The 20,238-nt window shown below is 38.9% G+C and overlaps 1 protein-coding gene across 1 annotated transcript in view; it reads right to left on the bottom strand.

Moving 5' to 3' along the window:
- The window catches only part of usp43b (ubiquitin specific peptidase 43b), a 99,135-nt gene that overhangs the window by 11,701 nt on the left and 67,196 nt on the right, over positions 1-20,238 (bottom strand). The window contains exons 5-8 of the mRNA XM_053514021.1: positions 18,099-18,234; positions 16,664-16,808; positions 10,382-10,550; positions 4,010-4,121 (exon numbers count right to left, since the gene is read on the bottom strand). Of these exons, the coding sequence (XP_053369996.1) occupies positions 4,010-4,121; positions 10,382-10,550; positions 16,664-16,808; positions 18,099-18,234 (562 nt within the window). The remainder of the gene's footprint in view (positions 1-4,009; positions 4,122-10,381; positions 10,551-16,663; positions 16,809-18,098; positions 18,235-20,238) is intronic.

The raw sequence follows: 20,238 nt of genomic DNA, 5'->3' as shown, positions 1-20,238 counted from the left end.
GATAAAAAAGCACTCCTGCTGAGAGAGAGAGAGAGAGAGAGAGAGAGAGTGAAAACAGAAAGGAAAGAACACTTCTTAAAAAGGCAGATGTAGAATTATTTTGTTTTTAATACAAATCAATGATTCTTCAAACTAAAAGATGAACAACATGTTCTGAAAGGGTAAAAGTACAGGAATCCTGGCAGATTTGGCCTACTTCACGAATATAGCAAAGATAAGAAGGGCTGGTCCAAGATGTTTACATTCTTCCCAGAGATCTGCATGTATTTCTTACAGCATCCAGCAGATGGAGCGCAGTGACTGCTTATGGAGAATTAGGATGCACCCTGTAACCGAGGTGTCATGATGGAAGTGATGGGATTTTGCTGTGGCATTTGTGGCATCCATTAACAGCAGCTCTTTCTTGTCATGTGGCACATTCAGACGACTATAACCTGGCATACGACCAAACTGTCAAATTGTTGGCCAAACTATGAGGCTGTCTTTTGAACTTTCTGTCAAAGCAAAATGCATTACTGACACTCCCGTGTTTCAGCATGACAACTTTAGGGCTCAAGTGAGTGAGTGACTGGTTTGACAAGCATAAGGAAAAACAGTAACAAGTCTCCAAAATCCCTTCACCTAAGAGAAAATATGTTTGGAGCTGCCAAAAAAAAAATGCAGTATGAACACAAGCTAAATTATGCATGAAATATTTCATCTTTAGACATTTGAGGCATGCTGTCAGGATTTATAGAACTTATAGAACAAAGTTACAGAGGGTGTTTTTATGGTTGTACTATGTGGTATTGCACAAATCAATCAGGATGGGTTGCATTTCAAATCTGGTTCCTTTTAAAGATTCCTTCTCATTCTGTCTCAGGGAGTTTTTCCTTGCCACCACTGTGCATTAGGGATGTACTGACATTTTTTTCATTTTAGTTCCAGAATTTTTATTCCTGTAAAGCTGCTTTGTGACAATGTGTGTTGTTAAAAGCGCTATACTAGTTAATGTTAATATTATTTCATTAGGAGAAATGATTGTTAGTATAAATTTTTGATGGTGCTTCAAAAAGTATAACATTTTTATTAATAATAACAGATTATTATATAATAACAGAATGATTAATTAACAGAAGATTCATACATTAGAATTATTAAGGTGACAAAAGTACAAGTGTTTGAAATCAAAGTATCCAAATAATTATGAGGGATGTTCAAGTCAAACCAGAACTTTGATTGTGCAGTTATAAGAGTAAAACCACCTTTATTTCTCTGTATAATCCAGAGCGACACTAATGCGTTTCACTACTGCTTAGATACCATCAAGGTAGAAAGTTTTCTCAGGACACCGGAGTCACGATCGGGCTGCCTGGCCTTCCACGTCGTAACGTTCCTTTAACTCACTGCGGATTGATTTGTAGTAATCAACTAGTATTTTCATTACAGTACATCAATCAGATGTTACATCACTTAACCCCTCATTCTGGGTAATTTAATATCGTGCAAACGCTTGCTCCTGGCAAAAATCAGCTTAAATAGTAAGTTAGGGTTGAACAAAGTAAAGCTTTTCTTATTTGTAAAGTCAATGATAATTACCTCTGAGCAAGAACTCTTTTATCTTGTACTTTCACACACACGCCCAATAAGGCATATCTGAACTTTATTCAAACAAAGTCCTGCTCAGTCACATGTTTGAAATAGGATACGGTAATTAGCTGGTGTCTTTTCAACTGCACTTTATTTTATTTTAATTAATTTTAGTATAATTTCTATAGTAGCAACTGACATCGTCACAAAACAGATTTAAAGGAATAAACATTTTGGATACAAATGTGTCTTTGGACTGCGGGAGGAAACCCGATCACCTGGAGGAAACCCACCAACCACAGGTAGATCATAGACACACCATGCGGACAGAGGCGGAAATCGAACCTGGCTGGGAATTGAACCTGGACCCTGGAGGTGCAAAGCGACAGTGCTAACCACTAAACCACCGTGCCGCCCATGCAATAAAGAGTAATAAAATAAACACAGTCCATATTTGGTGTGAAAATTCTTTGCTTAAAAATAATCAGTGGTATAGATATAGATTTGTGCACTTTTATATGTTTTTTTCATCTGAAACCTAATCTGTATGTAATATGTTGCTTTCTTTACAGGCATGCAAATATTCTTCTGTGCTGTTATTTATTCAATAATTTTAAAATAAAGTTCAATTTGGACCTATTAATTGATTTTGTACATAATATGTTAAACATATAAAACAACATTCATACTAAAGATAATATGCTTCCTAAGATGTTTGCACAGTGCTGTATACACCTAAGGAAAAAAAAGGATCCTCATGAAGTTACTTCTACCAATATTCTCAGATCTGCTTATATAACCTGTGAAAAGGTGGGTGTATACCTAAGAAACCGCCAACTCAGTGCATATGATAAAGCTGAGATGAACATAAGCCAATTCCTTAGGCTCCAACAGTATACAACACTGATGTAATTTAAAAGTTTCCTTGACTCTGCCAAAAGTGATGTGTTAATTACCATGCACCTTGTCAGAGCTCACTACTCGCTGTGCATGATGAATGGTAATCGGAGATCCGTGAGCGAAAGGAAATAAAGAAAAGAACGTAATTAATTTCATGGAGAGCCATAAAGTTGCACAACTTACTTTGTTTTACTGAAATTGGTTGTGAACGAAAAGAAATAAAAAATAAATAAATAATAATCCATCCTCGTGTTTGACTTACCGTAGATCCAGACAAAGAGAGCCATAGAATATTATGTAAAGGAACAGATTTCGGGCTACATACTGACTGTATAATATAATTATACACTGATCAACTATACCATTATAATGAACAGCATTGATTATTCTGTTACAGTGGCACCTGTCAAGGGGTGGAATATATACTGTAAAGCAGCAAGTAAACCGTTCTCAAAGTCGATGTGTTAAAAGCTGAAAAAATGGGCAAACAAAGGATCTGAGTGATTGCTCTAGACAATGGCTAGATGCACTATGAGAAAAAGGCAAGCTGGCAGAGGCTCATCTGCTTGGAGACCTTCGGTTTTGGAATTCATGTAGATGTTATTTTGACACGTACCACCTACTTAAACATTGCTGCAGACAAAGTACACTCCATCATGACAAAGTCATTCCCTAATGGCAGGGTTCTCCATCAGCAGGACAGCGCACCCTGCCACACTGGAAAAAATAAATAAATAAATTGTTCGGAAATGGTTTTGAAGAACTTGACAAAGAGGTGACAAGGTGTTGACATGGCCTCTAAATCCCACAGATCTCAATCCGATCAAGCATTTTTGAGGTGTGCTGGACAAATAAGTCTAATCCATGGAGACCTCCACTTCACATCTTACAGTGTAAAGCTGTGAAACTGCAGTTAATGTCTTGGTGTCAAAAACCACAGAACAGATCTTGTGGAATTCATGCCTGGACTGGTCAGGAAAAGAACTGGACTTGTGAGGAAGGAATTTTTATAACCAGAAATTTTACTAAAATATTGCGGATACAGAAAGTTTAAAATACTTTGACAGCTGAGCGTCAAACATATCATTGTGTCAGTAAAGTTAATTCACGAGGGGCGTTCAAGTCCAACCGGGACTTTTGATTGTGCAGAATAACACTGGATACATGATCGTACATCCTGGCCATCCGTTCCTTTAACTCCCTGCAGATTAGCGAAGCCAGAGATCTCTCTCGGTACCCAGCGTTGTACTCACCTTACAGAAATGCAGGTGTTTGTGAATGATTGTGTTTGCGTTTCCAAAAACAGATGCGCCCTGTAGTGGTCTCCGGGCCACCCTGGCCGGGATTATCATTCACGGACATACAACTTTTGTTAAAACGATTGTACTCCTAAATTGTGTTACTGCATCAAAGAGTCTCACCACCATAACGTTCTTATTGTAAAAGTCTTCTGTTAATCCCAATTTGAAATCCCACCGCAAGTCCTGGCTTGACTTGAACTTCGAACCCTCAGACAGTATATTTAAAGGGAACTGTTTACCTGTGGCTGTGCTCCACTAATCATCAGGTAGTAGAGCTTACTGAGGATGCTCTGCTGCAGCTGATCCCATGACACTGACCTGTCCTCTCTCATCAGGAATGGAGGACCAAACCTATGTGGAAACAGAGGCGAGGTTTAATATTAATGCATAGGCAACAATCTAGATTGAGAGGTTTAACCCTGACACCGATCTAGCCATACACGACTGAGAGACCAAGAGAGGATAATTAGTTGTGCATTTTGGGTACAAAAATGCACAACTAGCCCTGCGCTTCTTGTCAATTCAGAGGGACACTTGCTAGAGAGAATTTTTTTTTTTTTTCCCTTATCTCCATGCATGTTCATCTGCATGGTGTTGCATAAGCAGCATTTAAGCAGAAAGCTACAGCGGATGTCTTTGTGTCTCGGTGGAAACCTGTACTAACCCTCACACTCGCCGATGGGTAGCTCTGGTGTCATGAGGTAAAAATAGCTAGTGGTTAGAAGAAAGAGGAAGAAAAAAACAGGAGAAAAATACAGGGAAAAAAACTCAAACCCTTTACCTACTGTACATCGAGGCCACTTTGTGTTTTAAGGCTGATATGTAACCAGATCTTTCAGGACTGTGACTACGATCTGAAACGAATGAACAGACTGTTCCAGAAACACCAAAGCGTAATCTGTGAATAATGTGAGCTTCCGTTCAACGTCACTGTTAATATCTTCATTCGATCTTGCGGGCTGGCTCAGAGATTCAATAAGCAGAATAAATAAAAACAGGGAGATCAGATTGTATTGCTTCATTCCATGTTGCACTTGAAAAGGTCCTCACTTATATCGATTCTTACTCTCGGCCTGTCGAAATATTCCTTCGTTCATGTCATGATTTTAAACACACTTTGTATGGGAAAAACAATCAGACAGGGTCAAGAACACCGTCTTTCAGTTTAATCCCCAAATCACTGCTTGCATATTGTTTTCAGTAATGTGTCTCTTTATAAGTGAAATGACCTTCATATAGTGTCCTGAGTTTAGTCGTATTCAAAGTCAAAGGATAACCCTGTCCAAGTCTATGTGGTTCTGTGTGCCAGGATACACAGCTGATACAGTTACACATGATGTCCCTTGCACCTCTTTTTCCTCTGCTCTCATACGCTTTGATGCTTCTTCCATTGGTTTGATTTTTCAGCAAGTGTTCTCAGGTTAGTTCTCTATCCCGAGTATCGAGCATCTAGCAGCCTCAAGCTTCACGAGTCTCATAATGATGGTTAAAAACTTCCAGTGAATCAAGGTGGCATTTGCTGAATCATCCTCGGGCTCGGGATATCGTTTGCATGAAAGAGGAAATGTCTTGAAAGAGTGTTCCTGATGAGCACAGCCAGTCGGTCTGAAAGGAGTGGGGAAAAATGCTGGGTAGTTTCACGCTGCCGGTAAAAGTTGCAGTGGTTCCATGCTGTGATGAACTACAACAAACCATAAACTGTTCTGATGCCTTTCCCCTCCCTTCATCTTGCTCTCTACTGATTTTAAAAGAAAGCACTCTCTGACATGTACTCGTGGTGTGTAATTTTAGGCAACGAGAGAAGGACTGAGGTGGAAAAAGGGAGAGGACGGATAGAAGATCACTCTGTCAGTTCTTCTGAAGAACATCACCATGCCTGAACATATCTGTGATGTTCTATGTATTTTTCCTATTGGAAGGTATATATTTACTGTATATATACATACAGACATACAGTGGTGTGAAAAAGTGTTTGCCCCCTTACTGATTTCTTATTTGTTTGCATGTTTGTCACACTTTAATGTTTCAGATCATCAAACACATTTAAATATTAATCAAAAATAACAAGTAACCACACCATGCAGTTTTTAAATTAAGGTAAAACAAAATCCAAAACTACTTAGCCCTGTGTGAAAAAGTGTTTGCTCCCTAAACCTAATAACTGGTTGGGCCACCCTTAGCAGCAACAACTGCAATCAAGCGTTTTCGATAACTCGCAATGGGTCTGTTACAGCGCTGTGGGGGAATTTTGGCCCACTCATCTTTGCAGGATTGTTGTAATTCAGCCACATTGGAGGGTTTTCAAGCATGAAACGCCTTTTTAAGGTCAAGTCACAGCATCTTAATTGAATTTAGGTCAGGACTTTGACTTTTTTCGCTAAAGTCTTTATTTTGATTTTCTTCAGCCATTCAGAAATGGACTTGCTGCAGATGGATATGCACAGGGCTATGTAGTTTTGGATTTTGTTTTCCCTGAAAAATAAAAACCTTCATTTTAAAACTGCATGATTTGTTTACTTGTGTAATCTTTGACTAATATTTAAATGTGTTTGATGATCTGAAACCTTAAAGTGTGACAAACATGCAAAAAAATAAGAAATCAGTAAGGGGGCAAACACTTTTTCACACCACTGTATGCATTTTTCATTTTATGAAATTGTACATTCAGTTTAATTCAGACCCAAGAAGGCTTTAAAACAGAACTACAACCATGCTTAAACCCATTCAACTTTTTATTTGGGGTCATCTGAAGTCAGTAATCTACCAGAATCGGCTCAAAACAATCGTTGCGCTAAAATAGGAACTCGTCTCCGCATGCAACACCATCAGTTCTGATACATTAAGAAATGTTCTTGTATTCAGCGAACAAACAAGTGCCATGAAGCCTGAGGCCACTAATTTGAGCATATGAGGTAATTTATGCTTTTAAACACATTTTGCCTACGGATCCAGACGAGATGTGGCTTATGCTGTACTGTATATATTTTGGAGGTTAGAACAAACAAAGAATTATGAAACAAGTCCAACTAGCCAAATACTAGCGTCCGTTTTGTAGTTTTGCACTCTATTCTTCTGCCTGTAACAAATCAGGAGTGAACGATCACATTTTTTGGTGGTGGGCTTGATAAAGTCAGTTTTGCCAGGTGCCAAATGGTATACACACTTCAGAAAAAGAAAAATACTATGATATATTATTTGGAATATATAACTTTTAAATGTTATAATAAAAGTTTTTCTTTTCCTGGAGTGTGTATAAATCTTCTTAGCCGACATGTGACCTGCTGACCTTTTTGTCATCAGAGATAAGCCCACAGACATGTGAACCTGGAATGATTTTCACAGGTGATTTAAATGTTGACGTCAAAACAGGAAGTCAGTGCGGGAGTGTGCTGAAGGACCTGACAGCTTTCCACAACATCCAATAATGCAGATATGCCTCGCTCCCTGTCATAACTAAACTGAAGCCCATTTAGTGTGTGGAGATATATACTGCCATTTAACACAAGGCAGTAAAAGAAACAAGCTTTTTTGGCCAAACATGAATACAAGTCACACAAAACCCCTAGTGTGTTTGGACATCTCCGGATGCCTCCAAATGTCATATATAGCTAGATAGCTCATTTGGGAGTTTGGAAAATATCTGAACAACCAGTTTTATGCTAACTGGCTGCTAGAGCAACGCCCACAGCACCCGTGTGTGTTTTTGATTGCTCACCATTTCACAACCTTAAAATAGCAATTTTCACCTCATGCAGATTACATTCATTTAGCAGCGAGTCCCAGGAGCTGTCTGTGTGATGAGCTATAGCTGCAGTGAACTGAACGGTAATTTCAGATGTCATCGAGCCATGTTATTTCCTGTGGCTTCTCCTGTACCTACATCTGGCTCACACTCGATATTGATTATTAAATAAGCAGGGCTGTAGTTGTAAAAAAGAGGCAGGTAAACTACAAAATTGTGTGATCACATCAGGGCACAGGTGGACCATGACGTACCACAGTAAAATCAATCAATCAATCAATCAATTAATCAATCAATCAATCAATCATCAATCTAACAATCAATCAATCTAGCTATTGGAATTATCTATCCATATATCTATTCATTGTTTAAAAAAAGCATGAAAGGAATAGACATAGTAGCACATAGAAGTATATAAACTTTGATATTAAACACCATTTAGAATAAAAAACTAATGAAAGGCGGTTTAGAAGCCGCAAGTCAAACAACTGAACAATCCATCATGCACTTCAATGAGAAAAAAAAGTTGATTATTATAAAAACTATAAATCACATCACTGCCTGGCTAGTCGTATAATAATATAAAAGCATATTCACACCACAGTCTTATGATGATGATGTTTTTCTCACTTTGTATTCGAGGTCTTTTGCCGGCATCGACAGAACGAAGCTTGCCATTTCCATATAATATAAGATAACCTAAGATATACTTTATTGTCCCAAAGGGGACATTTGTTTTTGGAGTAAGCAGTGCATACATTTGCATGTCAACATGTAATTAACATACACACACATGCACATAAACACCAAGGTCACTATCCATAGGACTATAATTATTAGTCGAGAAGTATCCATGTTGTCAAACATTAACTGATCCGACTGGCTCACACAAGCGATGATGTCATTGGTCACAGTAGACAGCTGAGGTACTGTAAATACTGATTAAGCAGAGTAATACAGAATACACTATGGTTTGATCTGGTAAAACAATATGAATAACTTGAGCTGTTGAAAGGCTGTTCTAGGAATAACGGAGTCAGAGGTACAGTAGGTAAACACTCACTCACTTACTCACCTCCTATACCGCTTTATCATGTGTACAGGGTCGCAGGGGGCCTGGAGCCTAACCCAGGAGACGTAGGGCACCCTGGACTAGATGCCAATTTAATGCAGGGCACACACACAGACACACACTAACACACTCATTCACACACTATGGGCAATTTGGAAAAGCCAATTAGCCTAATATGCATGTCTTTGGTCTGTGGGAGGAAACCGGAGTACCTGAAGAAAACCCACCAAGCATGGAGAGAACATGCTTGGTGAGTTCTGTACACGCCTAAGCAGATGTTTCTGAGAACATGAAAACTCCATGCATACAGACCCAAGGCGGGACTCGAACCCGGAACCTGGAGGTGCAGGGCGAAAGTGCTAACTACTATGTCACTGTGCCGTTAATAGGTAAACTATAATTCACAAATCTAAGAGTTGCATATTTGCCATTTAAGTGTGTTTCGCTTCACTACAGCCCTGTTAACAAGTAAAGTGTGAGTTGTCTCTTTTGGTTTAAACTTGTTTCATCATCATGTCTTTGGTAAATAGTTACCTATATATCCATAATTCCATTTGACAAACCACTGATCTCTTTTCTGTTTAGGTTCCTCACCTCCTCATCTGAATGTTTTGGTTCTAACTCAGAATAATAATCAGGATGTCATCACATTAACGCTGTTATGCTTGATATTTTGTAGATCAGTAGTTAGCCAAGGCATTAGACATCATTGCATTGATATCAGTGCCATCACATCTTAACACTCACAGAAAGAATTACTAACTAACTTGTTCCCTCACTTGTCCCTTATCCTGTACAGGATCACATCAGGGCACTAGCTGGGGAACACCTTGGACAAAGTGCCAGACGATTGCAGGGCACACAACCACTCTGTGAAACAGTGGGAGAAAACTGGTGTACCTGGAGGAAACCCACCAAGCACGGGACAAACTCCGTGCACTCCATTGAGAGGCTGCAACCGAACCCTCACATGAAAGTACTAACCTTTCTTTTTACACATTATCTTATTTTTTCTTGCATGTAAATAATTCATGCATACTAAATAATGGCCATCTTCTGTCCCTTCATTATACATTAACCTGTTTTCCTGATTCGTCAGTTCTTTGAATTTCATGAATTTCTCCTTATAGGCTGAAAGGTCTATCAATAGCATAAAAGGACGACTTGAAGTTTCTTCACAAATGTTCACTTGATGAACACCCTCCTTTACAACGATCTTCTCTCTTTCTTGTTTTCTTTTTTATTCCTCTGTTACTAGGAGTAGAAAGGAAATGACAGGGGACTCTTGATCTTAAGCTTACTGGAATTTGACTAAAGGCTAGCTGATGGTTCACGCTACTAACTCAAGTTCATCCGAAACGTTTCAAGAACTGACAATGCAACTAGGATAAAAGTCGATCCATATTCCTTTTTTCTCGCATCGGGTACACCAGGTAATATGTCACATCAGATTATTACTGACTTTCTACAGTCCGGGTTTCATCTATATTATATTGTATTACTCCCCAATGAATGCCCTGACTGACAAAGAATCTCAGTGCATGCAGTTAATTAACAAATAACAAATATCGTCACATGCAAATCAGGTACAGTTTAAGAGCTGCAACAAGTTTGGATCTCAAAAAAAGGCTTCCAGAAAAATGTAACACAGGAGATTTTAACTTGTCTAAAAGTCTGCACATGCACATGTCTTTTTCTAAAGTGAGTGATTGGGGTTTCACATCACAGAGACGAAATGTGCACAGCATACCGTACATTAGGTGTAAAATAGTGTACAAGTGGTTCTACATGCCTCACCTTACAGCTTGTTGACCTGCTCCAGCTGCGTTACACACCAGCAGGAGAATCTTTGCTGTTCCACCCCCGTGGTTGAGGAACTCGGAGGAGAGAGCCCCAGACGCAGCCAGTCTCTGAGCCTCGGGCCCAGACGAGGAGTAAGGGGAAGACGGGAGACTGTGGTGGTAGCCTGAGACAGGGAAGAGAAGACAAATTAGAGTCAGGACATCTCACGACCGCTTCTGTTAACTGACTCATTCGAGACTTGTTATGTACTCTCATTATTCACACAAGGTGTGAAAAATCTGCTTAATAAACTGCCTAGAGTAAAGTTTGCTTAGGAGCAACCTTGATTTTATGTAAGCAAAGTGATAACAGCAGATTTTTCAGAAAGACTGTATATGTCCTTTCTTTATGAATCCTTTGTGAGAGTTTTGACAGTCTCGAAATGGAACAACAAATGACTGTTTGTCGAATACAAATGCAGGTGTTAAACCCAGAATATCACTGAATCACAAAACAACGTGTGGGCCATAAAACGTTGCACACTAATATTTTGTTCAACTGCCTTCAGTTTTGATTATAGCGCACAATGTGGTGGCCAATTCATGTGTGAAAAATTATTCCTTACGCTCCAAGAACTAAGTTGGGTTCTGCCATATGCCTGTGCCATCAGGGATGAAAAAAAAAATGAATTGATGTGATAACGTGATCATTCAGTACATTCAGTTAGTCAGCTGACTTTAGCCACATAACATTACTGAGTCTAGACCTGACCAACTGAAGCAACCCCAGATCATACCACCGCTTCCTGAGGCTGGAGCTTTGGGTACTATGCATGATGGGTGAATCACTTCACCCTGACGCGCCCATCGCTCTTTAACATGGTCAATCTGGACTCATCAGACCACATGACCTTTTCCATTGCTCCAAACTCCAATCTTTGTGCAAACTGTAGCCTTTTCTGATTAGCCTCATTAACAACTTATTTTCTTACGGCCGCACAGCTGTTCAGTTACAAACTGAGTGTGTGGAAATGCTCTTAATTTCACTATTAAACATAGCTATGATGCACCTTAACCCAGATTTTAAATGATCTCCAATCATGGTCGTTGATTATTTTTTTTCATTTCATGGTTCAGCACTATCCAACCAGGTTATAATAATGTGCTAGACTGTTTTTAACCTTAATTTTCTTAACATTTTAATTTCTTTCCTTGATGCAGGCCAATAATTTAATCCTTGCGGGACATTTCCTTGGCCAAGTAGTGCAATTCCGGCTACATGCTTTCTGGTGTACATTAGCAAAGCAACTACCGATACTTTCCTCCATTAGAACATTTCCATCAACAACAGTCTACAGAGTTCATACACACTAGTGCATTGTCAATCTGAGAAGTCACAGGGGAACGGCCAGACTGGTTTGGAGCTGACAGAAAGACTACAGTAACTCAAACACATTTTAAAAAAAATTTTTTATACATTTTTTTTTTTTTTTTTTAGTTCAGAAGATCCCAGGTTCAAATCCCACAACCACTAAGTTGCCACTGTTGGGCCCTTGAGCAAGGCCCTTAACCCTGAACTGCTCGGATGTGTAATGAGATAAAAAAAAAAAAAAAGTAAGTCGCTCTGGATAAGAGCGTCTGCCAAATGCCTAAATGTAAATGTAGTCCGAGTTCACTGAATCTGAACAGATGCCTTTTTTTCCAATCTTTATCAATCCAGTTTAAGGATAAATATATAAAACAACATAATATCCAGTGCTTAGAATATATCATTTTGTCAGCAAAACCTTCATTCGCTCTTGTATATATATATATATATATTAAAAACAGCACGTGCTTCCTTCAATACATCAATGCACAACAATCTGCACGATTAACTTCCAAGTCATTCTGGACAGATTTGAGAGATGAAGCACGTTCATGATAACACAGAAGGGTCTCCTGGTCTATTGCAATAAAGTGTTCTAGTGGTTCTTTAAATCAGGTCAATGTGCTGCCATTTGTCCATTTCCTTCTCATGTTAGACATAAAATCAAAATGATTGAGGGTCATATGACTTTCATGGCATGTGGCCAGGTATGCATCTCTATACATACACATATAATTTTTTTTATTGCAATGTCCTACTGTACATACTCACATATACTGAGGGGTGTTGGGGGGATTCTTGAAGGATGTTGCCTTCAGTAACACAATGCAACATTAAAGAGCTGTTCAAATTTATACATAAAATGTAAGCCACAGGCCAGCAAATCACACTTCCAGTAAAATACCACTATGACAACGCAATACAATAGTATACATGGGTCAGCTCTAGCAAACACACAGTTTACACCAATATGCTAAAGAAAAACAAAACAATAAAAAAAGGTACCATTAAACAATTTCAATATTGTTGTGTTTTTGCATTTAATGAATGCCTGTTATTATATACCTAGATGTTTGAATACCTGGGTTGCTAATTTTGGCAATAAAATCTACGCATGAGCACAGTCAGAGTTGTGCCCACATTTTGGCTTTAATTTAAAACCATTTCAAGGGCGCGTCTCGTTTCAGGATGCATCGAGTAGGAGAGCTGTCCAGCAGAGATAACAGCTGCATATTTGCAGGAGAAATATTTTCTTTGCATTATCCATACTGGCTAAAAAGGGTGAAGTGGCTGGGATGGAGATGGCTCTCTCATATTAAAGTAAGAGATGCTCACCTCGGATGAGGGGAGAGACCTTTTGCCTTGGCACTGACGCCAGGTGAGGACGCCTGGCATGTATTCAGCGTTCCAGTTCATCCCAAAGGTGTTCGGTGGGGTTGAGTTTAGTACCCTGTGTCATTCACTCGAGTTCTTCTATTCTAATCTTGTCAAACCGTATTGATTTGTGCATGCTTTCATGCTGGAACAGGTTTAAGCCCCTCTTCCAACAGTTTCAGTAATTTCTAATGCTACACCAAACGGACATATCCTCTACTATTGTCTGCTTTAAACATGGTGGTAACAGCTTGGAAAAGAAACACATGTAACTGAGATGGAGCAGGAGGAAGCCTAATGGTTAGAGCGTTGAATTACTGAGCAGAAGGTTCCAGGTTCAAACCCTACCACCACCAACCAACTTGCTGCTGCTGGGCCCTTGAGTAAGGGAGACAGGAGCCCTCACAAAGTTTTCGTCTGTACCATGACAAGCTGTATTGTTGGTCACATTAACTTTAAGTTCAAATGTTTTTTTTTTTACGGCAATTAAGATTTACGTCACAGGCAGCAGGGGCTCTAAAAATGACAACAAGGCTCTAAAAATGACACAGTACTTCATTAAAAGTGAACAAACAGTCCCATGTGGTAAAAGGACCCAGTCGAGAAGAAATTTGCAGTGCAATAAAACACTGAGAATAGTGTGTGTGTGTGTGTGTGTGTTGAAACTTTTAAAAAGGTAGATAAACTACAACCTTTCAACTGTGTTACCTGCATCGAACACCTCGTGATGAATAATATTAATTACCTCACAACTCTATCAAAGTACATTGAAGAATCAATGGCACATCACCTTCATCCTGTCCCCCTTTTCTTTCAGTGACTAACACTGAGTGTCAGTCCAAATCCCCTCACAGCTGCCTGAGAGCTCCTCTGTGCCGAGTGTCAGCATGAGCCAAAACTGTCAGATCTTTAATTAAACACCTGGACCCCCCATAGGGCTATCCTGTGTCTCAGTCCACGAAGGAATGGACAAAGGACGATCCCAAAACCCAAGCTGGCTTCACACACTAAGCAGAGCAATATTACAGGAGCAGCTTTCAGACAGCCAGAAGTCTTGAAGGGTGGAAGAAGCTAAGAATAACAACACTTGGCGCGCTCGGAATGCTATCCTTCCGTCTCCGACTCCGTCTTCCAGCCTCCTTGTATCTGTCTCTTCCTAGTAAACATGTGCCACAGGTTTAGGCACGCATGTAAATACAGTGGAGCCGGCTGTAATTACGGGGGCCTTTCAGCAGGTGTAAAGTCTCTTCGCCATCGCCATGCACGCTGTGTTTGTCTTTCAGTGAAGCACGGCACTTATGAATGGCACAAACGCAGGAGAGAAGGACGTCTGTGTTTGTGTGTATATCTGGTGTAGACAGTAGAGGAAAACATGGATCGGTCCTGGCTTCGCCGTGCATGAGTAATGTTTGTGTTAAATGAAAAAAAAAATAGGTTGTCATGTATACCACATGGGGACGGTCACACAGACAGCTCTGATTTAAATACATCCATTTTTTTTTTTTTTATTATTTAAAGGTGGTGTTCATTCAGGCACTTCATGCAATCATTTATACTATTTCAGCTGTTTATCAGTTATTAATTTTGAAATTCATATTTAGTTCATATGGCTATATAAAACCTACTTAAAGATATAAAACATTTATAAATACTTACGTCAATGCTTACTGAAATAAATTTACATATAGACTGAATAGCATTTTCAGGAAAACTTGCTGTAATGTTATAAAAACAATATTAATAAAAAACAAGTGTGTTCAATTTATGAGATTTTAAAAACAGTATATTGAGACAGTAATGTGCATAAGGTGACATTATCACTGCAGTGATTTGTATTTCAGATGCACAATGAGTTACAAAGCCCATTTCGAACACTATAAACACTACATCACCTTATTAAGGGTCATAACAGATCATAATGCTATGTCACTTTTATGTACCTTCCATTTTAAATGTTAGCACTTTGTATAGGGGTTCAATGGGGGTTTCTAAACTACTAAAGTGAATGATACTGGTGCTCTTTGTTCCTCTCCAACACAGGCAAGTCTGTCTGTGGTAACGGGATGTGCAAGACCTACAGGCCATTCATAAGTGCTGAGATAAGACTCAGGAGACGACTGTCATTATACCAAAGTCAACCTTATACCGGTATAACCTTGACAGCCTAGAAAAAGCAATAATGTATTTTTCTTACACTTTCATAACATTAAAACTACTGACAGATGGAGTCTTATTTAAATAGCCCTGTTAAGGGGTGAGATATGTTAGGCAGTATGTAAACTGTCAGTTCCTTAAATTTGCTGTTTTGGAAGGAGGAACAATGGGCAAGTTTAACGAATTTCAGTAGGGCCAAATCAGGATGGCTACAGACAAGTCGGAAAGAAAAGACAACTGGTGAACTGGCAACAGGGTCAAGAGTGCCCAAGCAACGATCGAAAGATATCAGAACACGAAATGCGTTGCCACTCGCCGTGTACTGAGAGGACAGAGTGCTGATTGTCCACTGCTGAAAGCACTGTGTCAGAACCGGACCATGGCGCTATGGAAGGTGGCCTGGTCTGATTGGAAAACCTTGGGTCCTTCGACAAATAACACCTAAATAAAGACTGCTGAAGACCAAATACACCCCTTTGTTGCAACAGGATCGACTAATGACCATGGTCTCTGGTATCCTTCAGCCAGATAGTGCACCCTGCCACACTGCAAAAAACTATTCAAGAATAGTTGAAAAATGGTTTGAGGAACATGACAGGTGTTCATAAGTTATGCCTGCGAATAACCCAGATCTCCATCTGATCAAGCATCTGCGGAACATGCCGGACAAACGAGTCTGATCTGTGGAGGCCACACCTCACAGCTAGCGTGTTTAGTGATTTGATACTTTACTTGAAATGTAGACTGTTGGCATTTAGGTGAATCTTTGTGTTGTACCTTTGATATGCGAGATGAATGGATTTCTGAAGAGCTGCTATTCTTCCTAAAAAAAAAAACCTGTGTTTGATCTTCAATGCTAGATCGTGCCTCGAGCTCAAGGCCATGCTGCCTCGTTTTATACTGTCTCGTGTGAATGGGTAGCTGTGCTCCATGAAAGTGATGCGGACAGATGAAAAGTCTACATTTAAACCTTGGAAATATTATACACCGTCAGAAATGACAAGGTGCCAATCTGTACTTTGTTTTGTTTCCATTAAGGGTACAGTATAAGCATGTAGATTTAACCTGGAAATATGAAATCAAGTAAATAGTAATTGAAGGTATAGAGCTGAATCGTCAATGTACCTTTAAAGCTTTAGTGTAAATGCTAATTACAATATCAGGTACAATACAAAAACTTAAGGCACAAATGACGTAGACATAATGGTACCACCCCTTGTGACGAGAGGAACTGGCTTTTCCTGAGAGTGTACAGTATATTCTGCTTTCATTCCAAATTCTTATTTATGTAACCGCTGTGCATTGACAGAACAGATCCACTTACAATAATAAAAAATACAGCACGTGAATAACTGCAAAATGTCATCATCCCTGTGTCTGTGATTATATTTCTGTAGTTACCTGATATTCTAGTGGATCCACCCCTGATGTAAAGGGGCGGGGCTTGGAAGGCATAAATGACATCATTTTCTGCAATGCTGGTCAAGTCATCATCATCAGAAAAAGAACGCTGGAAGCCAGTAGTGTAAATTTCAGTCAGAATCACCTAGGGGAAAAGAGAAAAAAAAAAGGGAAGACATATTAGTCTAAAAAAAGTGCTTTTTATTTGAAAATATTCGCTCACTCTCTCATTTATATCATACAGGGTCTCACCCAGGTGACTTTGGAAACAAGGCGGGATACACCCTGGATGGGGTGCCAGTCTGTACACTCACACACTACAGGCGATTTTGAAATACCAATAATCCTTGCATTGTTGGAGGAAACTGGAGTACCTGAAAGAATCGTGTATCTCCTCGACCGTTGAGAAGCGAGGCCACAGTTCTAACCACTGCACAACCCCACTACTTATTAACAAAATAAGTGAGTGTGAAATAATTTTACTCTTAATTAATGGCTTTTATAAATATGTTTAATTGCCTGCTAATTTCTGCTTACGGGACATTAATGGAGCTGCTAAATCCGTTGCACATTCATTTGAGCTCTGCAAAAAGCGCTATCAATAATGACTAAACTTCAGTCTCCGTATTGTTTCAGTGCTTGTACCCAGCTGCTACACCAAGTAGTAATGAACTGAAATAAATTGAATGATTTATCACTTCAATATCAGAGGCAGTGGCACAGTTGGCACACTTGAACAATAAACAAAGGGAGAGAGCTGAATAGTAGGAGAGAAAGGATGACGGGGACCGACGGAGGAAGCTGGGACTCGGTTTACACTCTGACATGTCTGTATTTTCAACATGCTTTCACATACATGTGCTCTCAAGTGCATCAGCCTGAGACACAAGGCTTCTGAATCTTAGTTATTCTTCTACATTACTACACAGTGAGGTATAGACACTAATGCAGGAATAGATATTTTTTCGGTGTTGGATTTTCAGCATATGTTGCTGTATGCACTCTTGACTGCTTGCTTGGTCTCATGACTCACTGTGCTCATTGTTACACACTTAAAATAATGGCTTTGGATTTGTATCTTGTGTGTCACAACACCACACTGGTTAAGAAGTCGGGGTGGAAGACAGGTTAGATGGCAGCATTCTTTAAGGAACATTGAATATGGCATAAGAATAAGGTTGTGTATATGTGGGTTGCCTTGGGGGTTTGTCCCTGGCCCAGACAATAAGCTTAGTGGGCTTGAACGTGAACACATAAAACCCGGTTTATTTAGAACTACAGCCTGTTCTTTTTAATGTAGAAGCAAAGCACTAGATGTTCTGTAGAGTAATAACACTTTTTAATAGTGGAACTCAATTTAATCCATATAGGGCCAAGGAAAGTAAAAGTAAGTGAACTATTATGTGTGTGTGTGCGCGTGTGTATGTATGCTCACTTGGTCTGGGGAAATCTTGCCCTCATCTGCCACCATTCTGCGCAGGCAATCCAGAGACCCGAATAAAGGCACAGCCAATCCCACTCTTAAGTACCTCTGCCCTTTAGTGCTGAACACCAGAGTCACACACAGTGGCCTAAATCACACACACACACACACACACACGATAATAGTATCCAAAAATTATTTATTTTTTTTTTTACAAATAATACATTATTTAGCATGAATCATCTCACACACACACACACACACACACACACACACACACACACACACACACTAAAATATGTTTCATTACCTACAAAAAAAGAATGTTATTCATATGCATTGACATGAACTTGAACCTTTAAAGACTAAAAGTAGATTGACTTTGTCCAAATATATATGTACAGCTCTTGAAAATAACAAAACAACTACCACTGCAATTTACTCCAGAAAACTTCTGGAATGTCATCAAGAGGAAGATGGATGGTCACAAACCATCAAGCAAAGCTGAGCTGTTTGCATTTTTTGTAAAAAAAAAAAAAAAAAAAAAAGTAGTATAAAGTTACCCAACAGCAATGTGAAAAACTGGTGGAGAGCATGCCAAAACGCATGAAAGCTGTAATTGCAAATCGAGGTTATTAAACCAGATACTAAATTTCTTAATGTTATTTAGTCAAAGCTAAACAAAATACATGCACCTGTAATAAAAATAAAAAAAGCATAAGAAACTGATTAATATGCATAGGTCTCTTATTTTTTTCCCTCAGAGCTATATATTTATCATTTTAGAATGAACAAAAATGTTTACGTTACTGTAAAGTACACAAAATAAAGAAGTGAGATTGTGTTTATAAAGCAGATTTAAGTTGCACACTCATAAGCGTGTATTAAAAAAACTACAGAACCATCTGATAAATTTTGAGCTTCTTTAAAGGTCTATGATGTAAGGTCGTTTCCCATTTAAATTATAAAGTAGCAAACCTTCTCTTCACGTGGGGCTGATTGCAATGAAACAAAGCCTATACAGTCGTGAAAACCCCATCAGATATATAATATTTATATATTTACATTTGTTCAGTAGTTTTGACATGAGCTATGCACAGACAGACATACATTCCAACAAACATCTTGATGTGTTCTATTACTCAACTCATGTCCACCAAATCTTTAATTAATATTCAGACGCGCCAACCTTACAGTCTTATTATGTAAAAAAATAGAAATAGGAATACAAATCCATTACTCATTTCTTCATATTAGAGTAAATTTAATGAAATGTAGATTAAATTTAACAAATAAAAACAAATGTTTTACAGTATTTGTAACAACCTCAGCAGCAACCTCATTTCCCCTCTCGTCTGTTCCAACCACTCAGCATCAGCAGTGAACTAATTACCAGCCTGATCATCTGTCACACTTTACACACACTTTATACACACACACACACACACACACACACACACACACACACACACACACACACACACACACATACACACACATACACACACATACACATACACACACACACACTCACACACACACACACATACACATACATACACACACATACACACATATTCATAAATATTTTATATATTTTCAGACTGGACTAAAGATATATTCAGGATGGCTGAAGAACAAGACTGCACAGTACTATATACTGTATATAAAATATATTTAAAATCTGCATGTGCAGCAGTTGTTAAACAACTCAGGAACTTGTTGTGCAACTTTACACAGTGTGTGAAACTTCCTTAAGGATAAATGATAAAGTGAAAGTTAATGAAAAACCTTTCTGGCGTGCAAAATAGAAGCTCACATATTAAGTATAGTGAGATAGTGAGCTAGTTAAGTGTAATAATACTGATGCAAACATTGTGGATGACTTGCCTAGGATAGGCATCATCCTGTCTGAGGCTGGAGCTCGGGTTTCTGCCCTTTACAAAAAGTTAGCAAATCTGCAGATAAGATGCAGAGTTTTTAACTTATGGTTTTTACACTCTTTAGGCACTCCTGTTCAACTGCTCATAAATGTAAATATCTAATCACAATGCATTTAGGCATGTAGAAATGGTAAGACGTGTAGCACGAAATGTAGCAAGATCTGCTGAAGTTCAGTCCAAACACTAGAATGGGGGGCAAAAAGGCGATT

This window comes from Clarias gariepinus, chromosome 16 (genome assembly GCF_024256425.1).
Source record: "Clarias gariepinus isolate MV-2021 ecotype Netherlands chromosome 16, CGAR_prim_01v2, whole genome shotgun sequence".
Classification (NCBI taxonomy): Eukaryota; Metazoa; Chordata; class Actinopteri; order Siluriformes; family Clariidae; genus Clarias; species Clarias gariepinus.
Note: the sequence above shows the minus strand (reverse complement) of the source record. Positions and strands in the feature narration are given on the sequence as shown.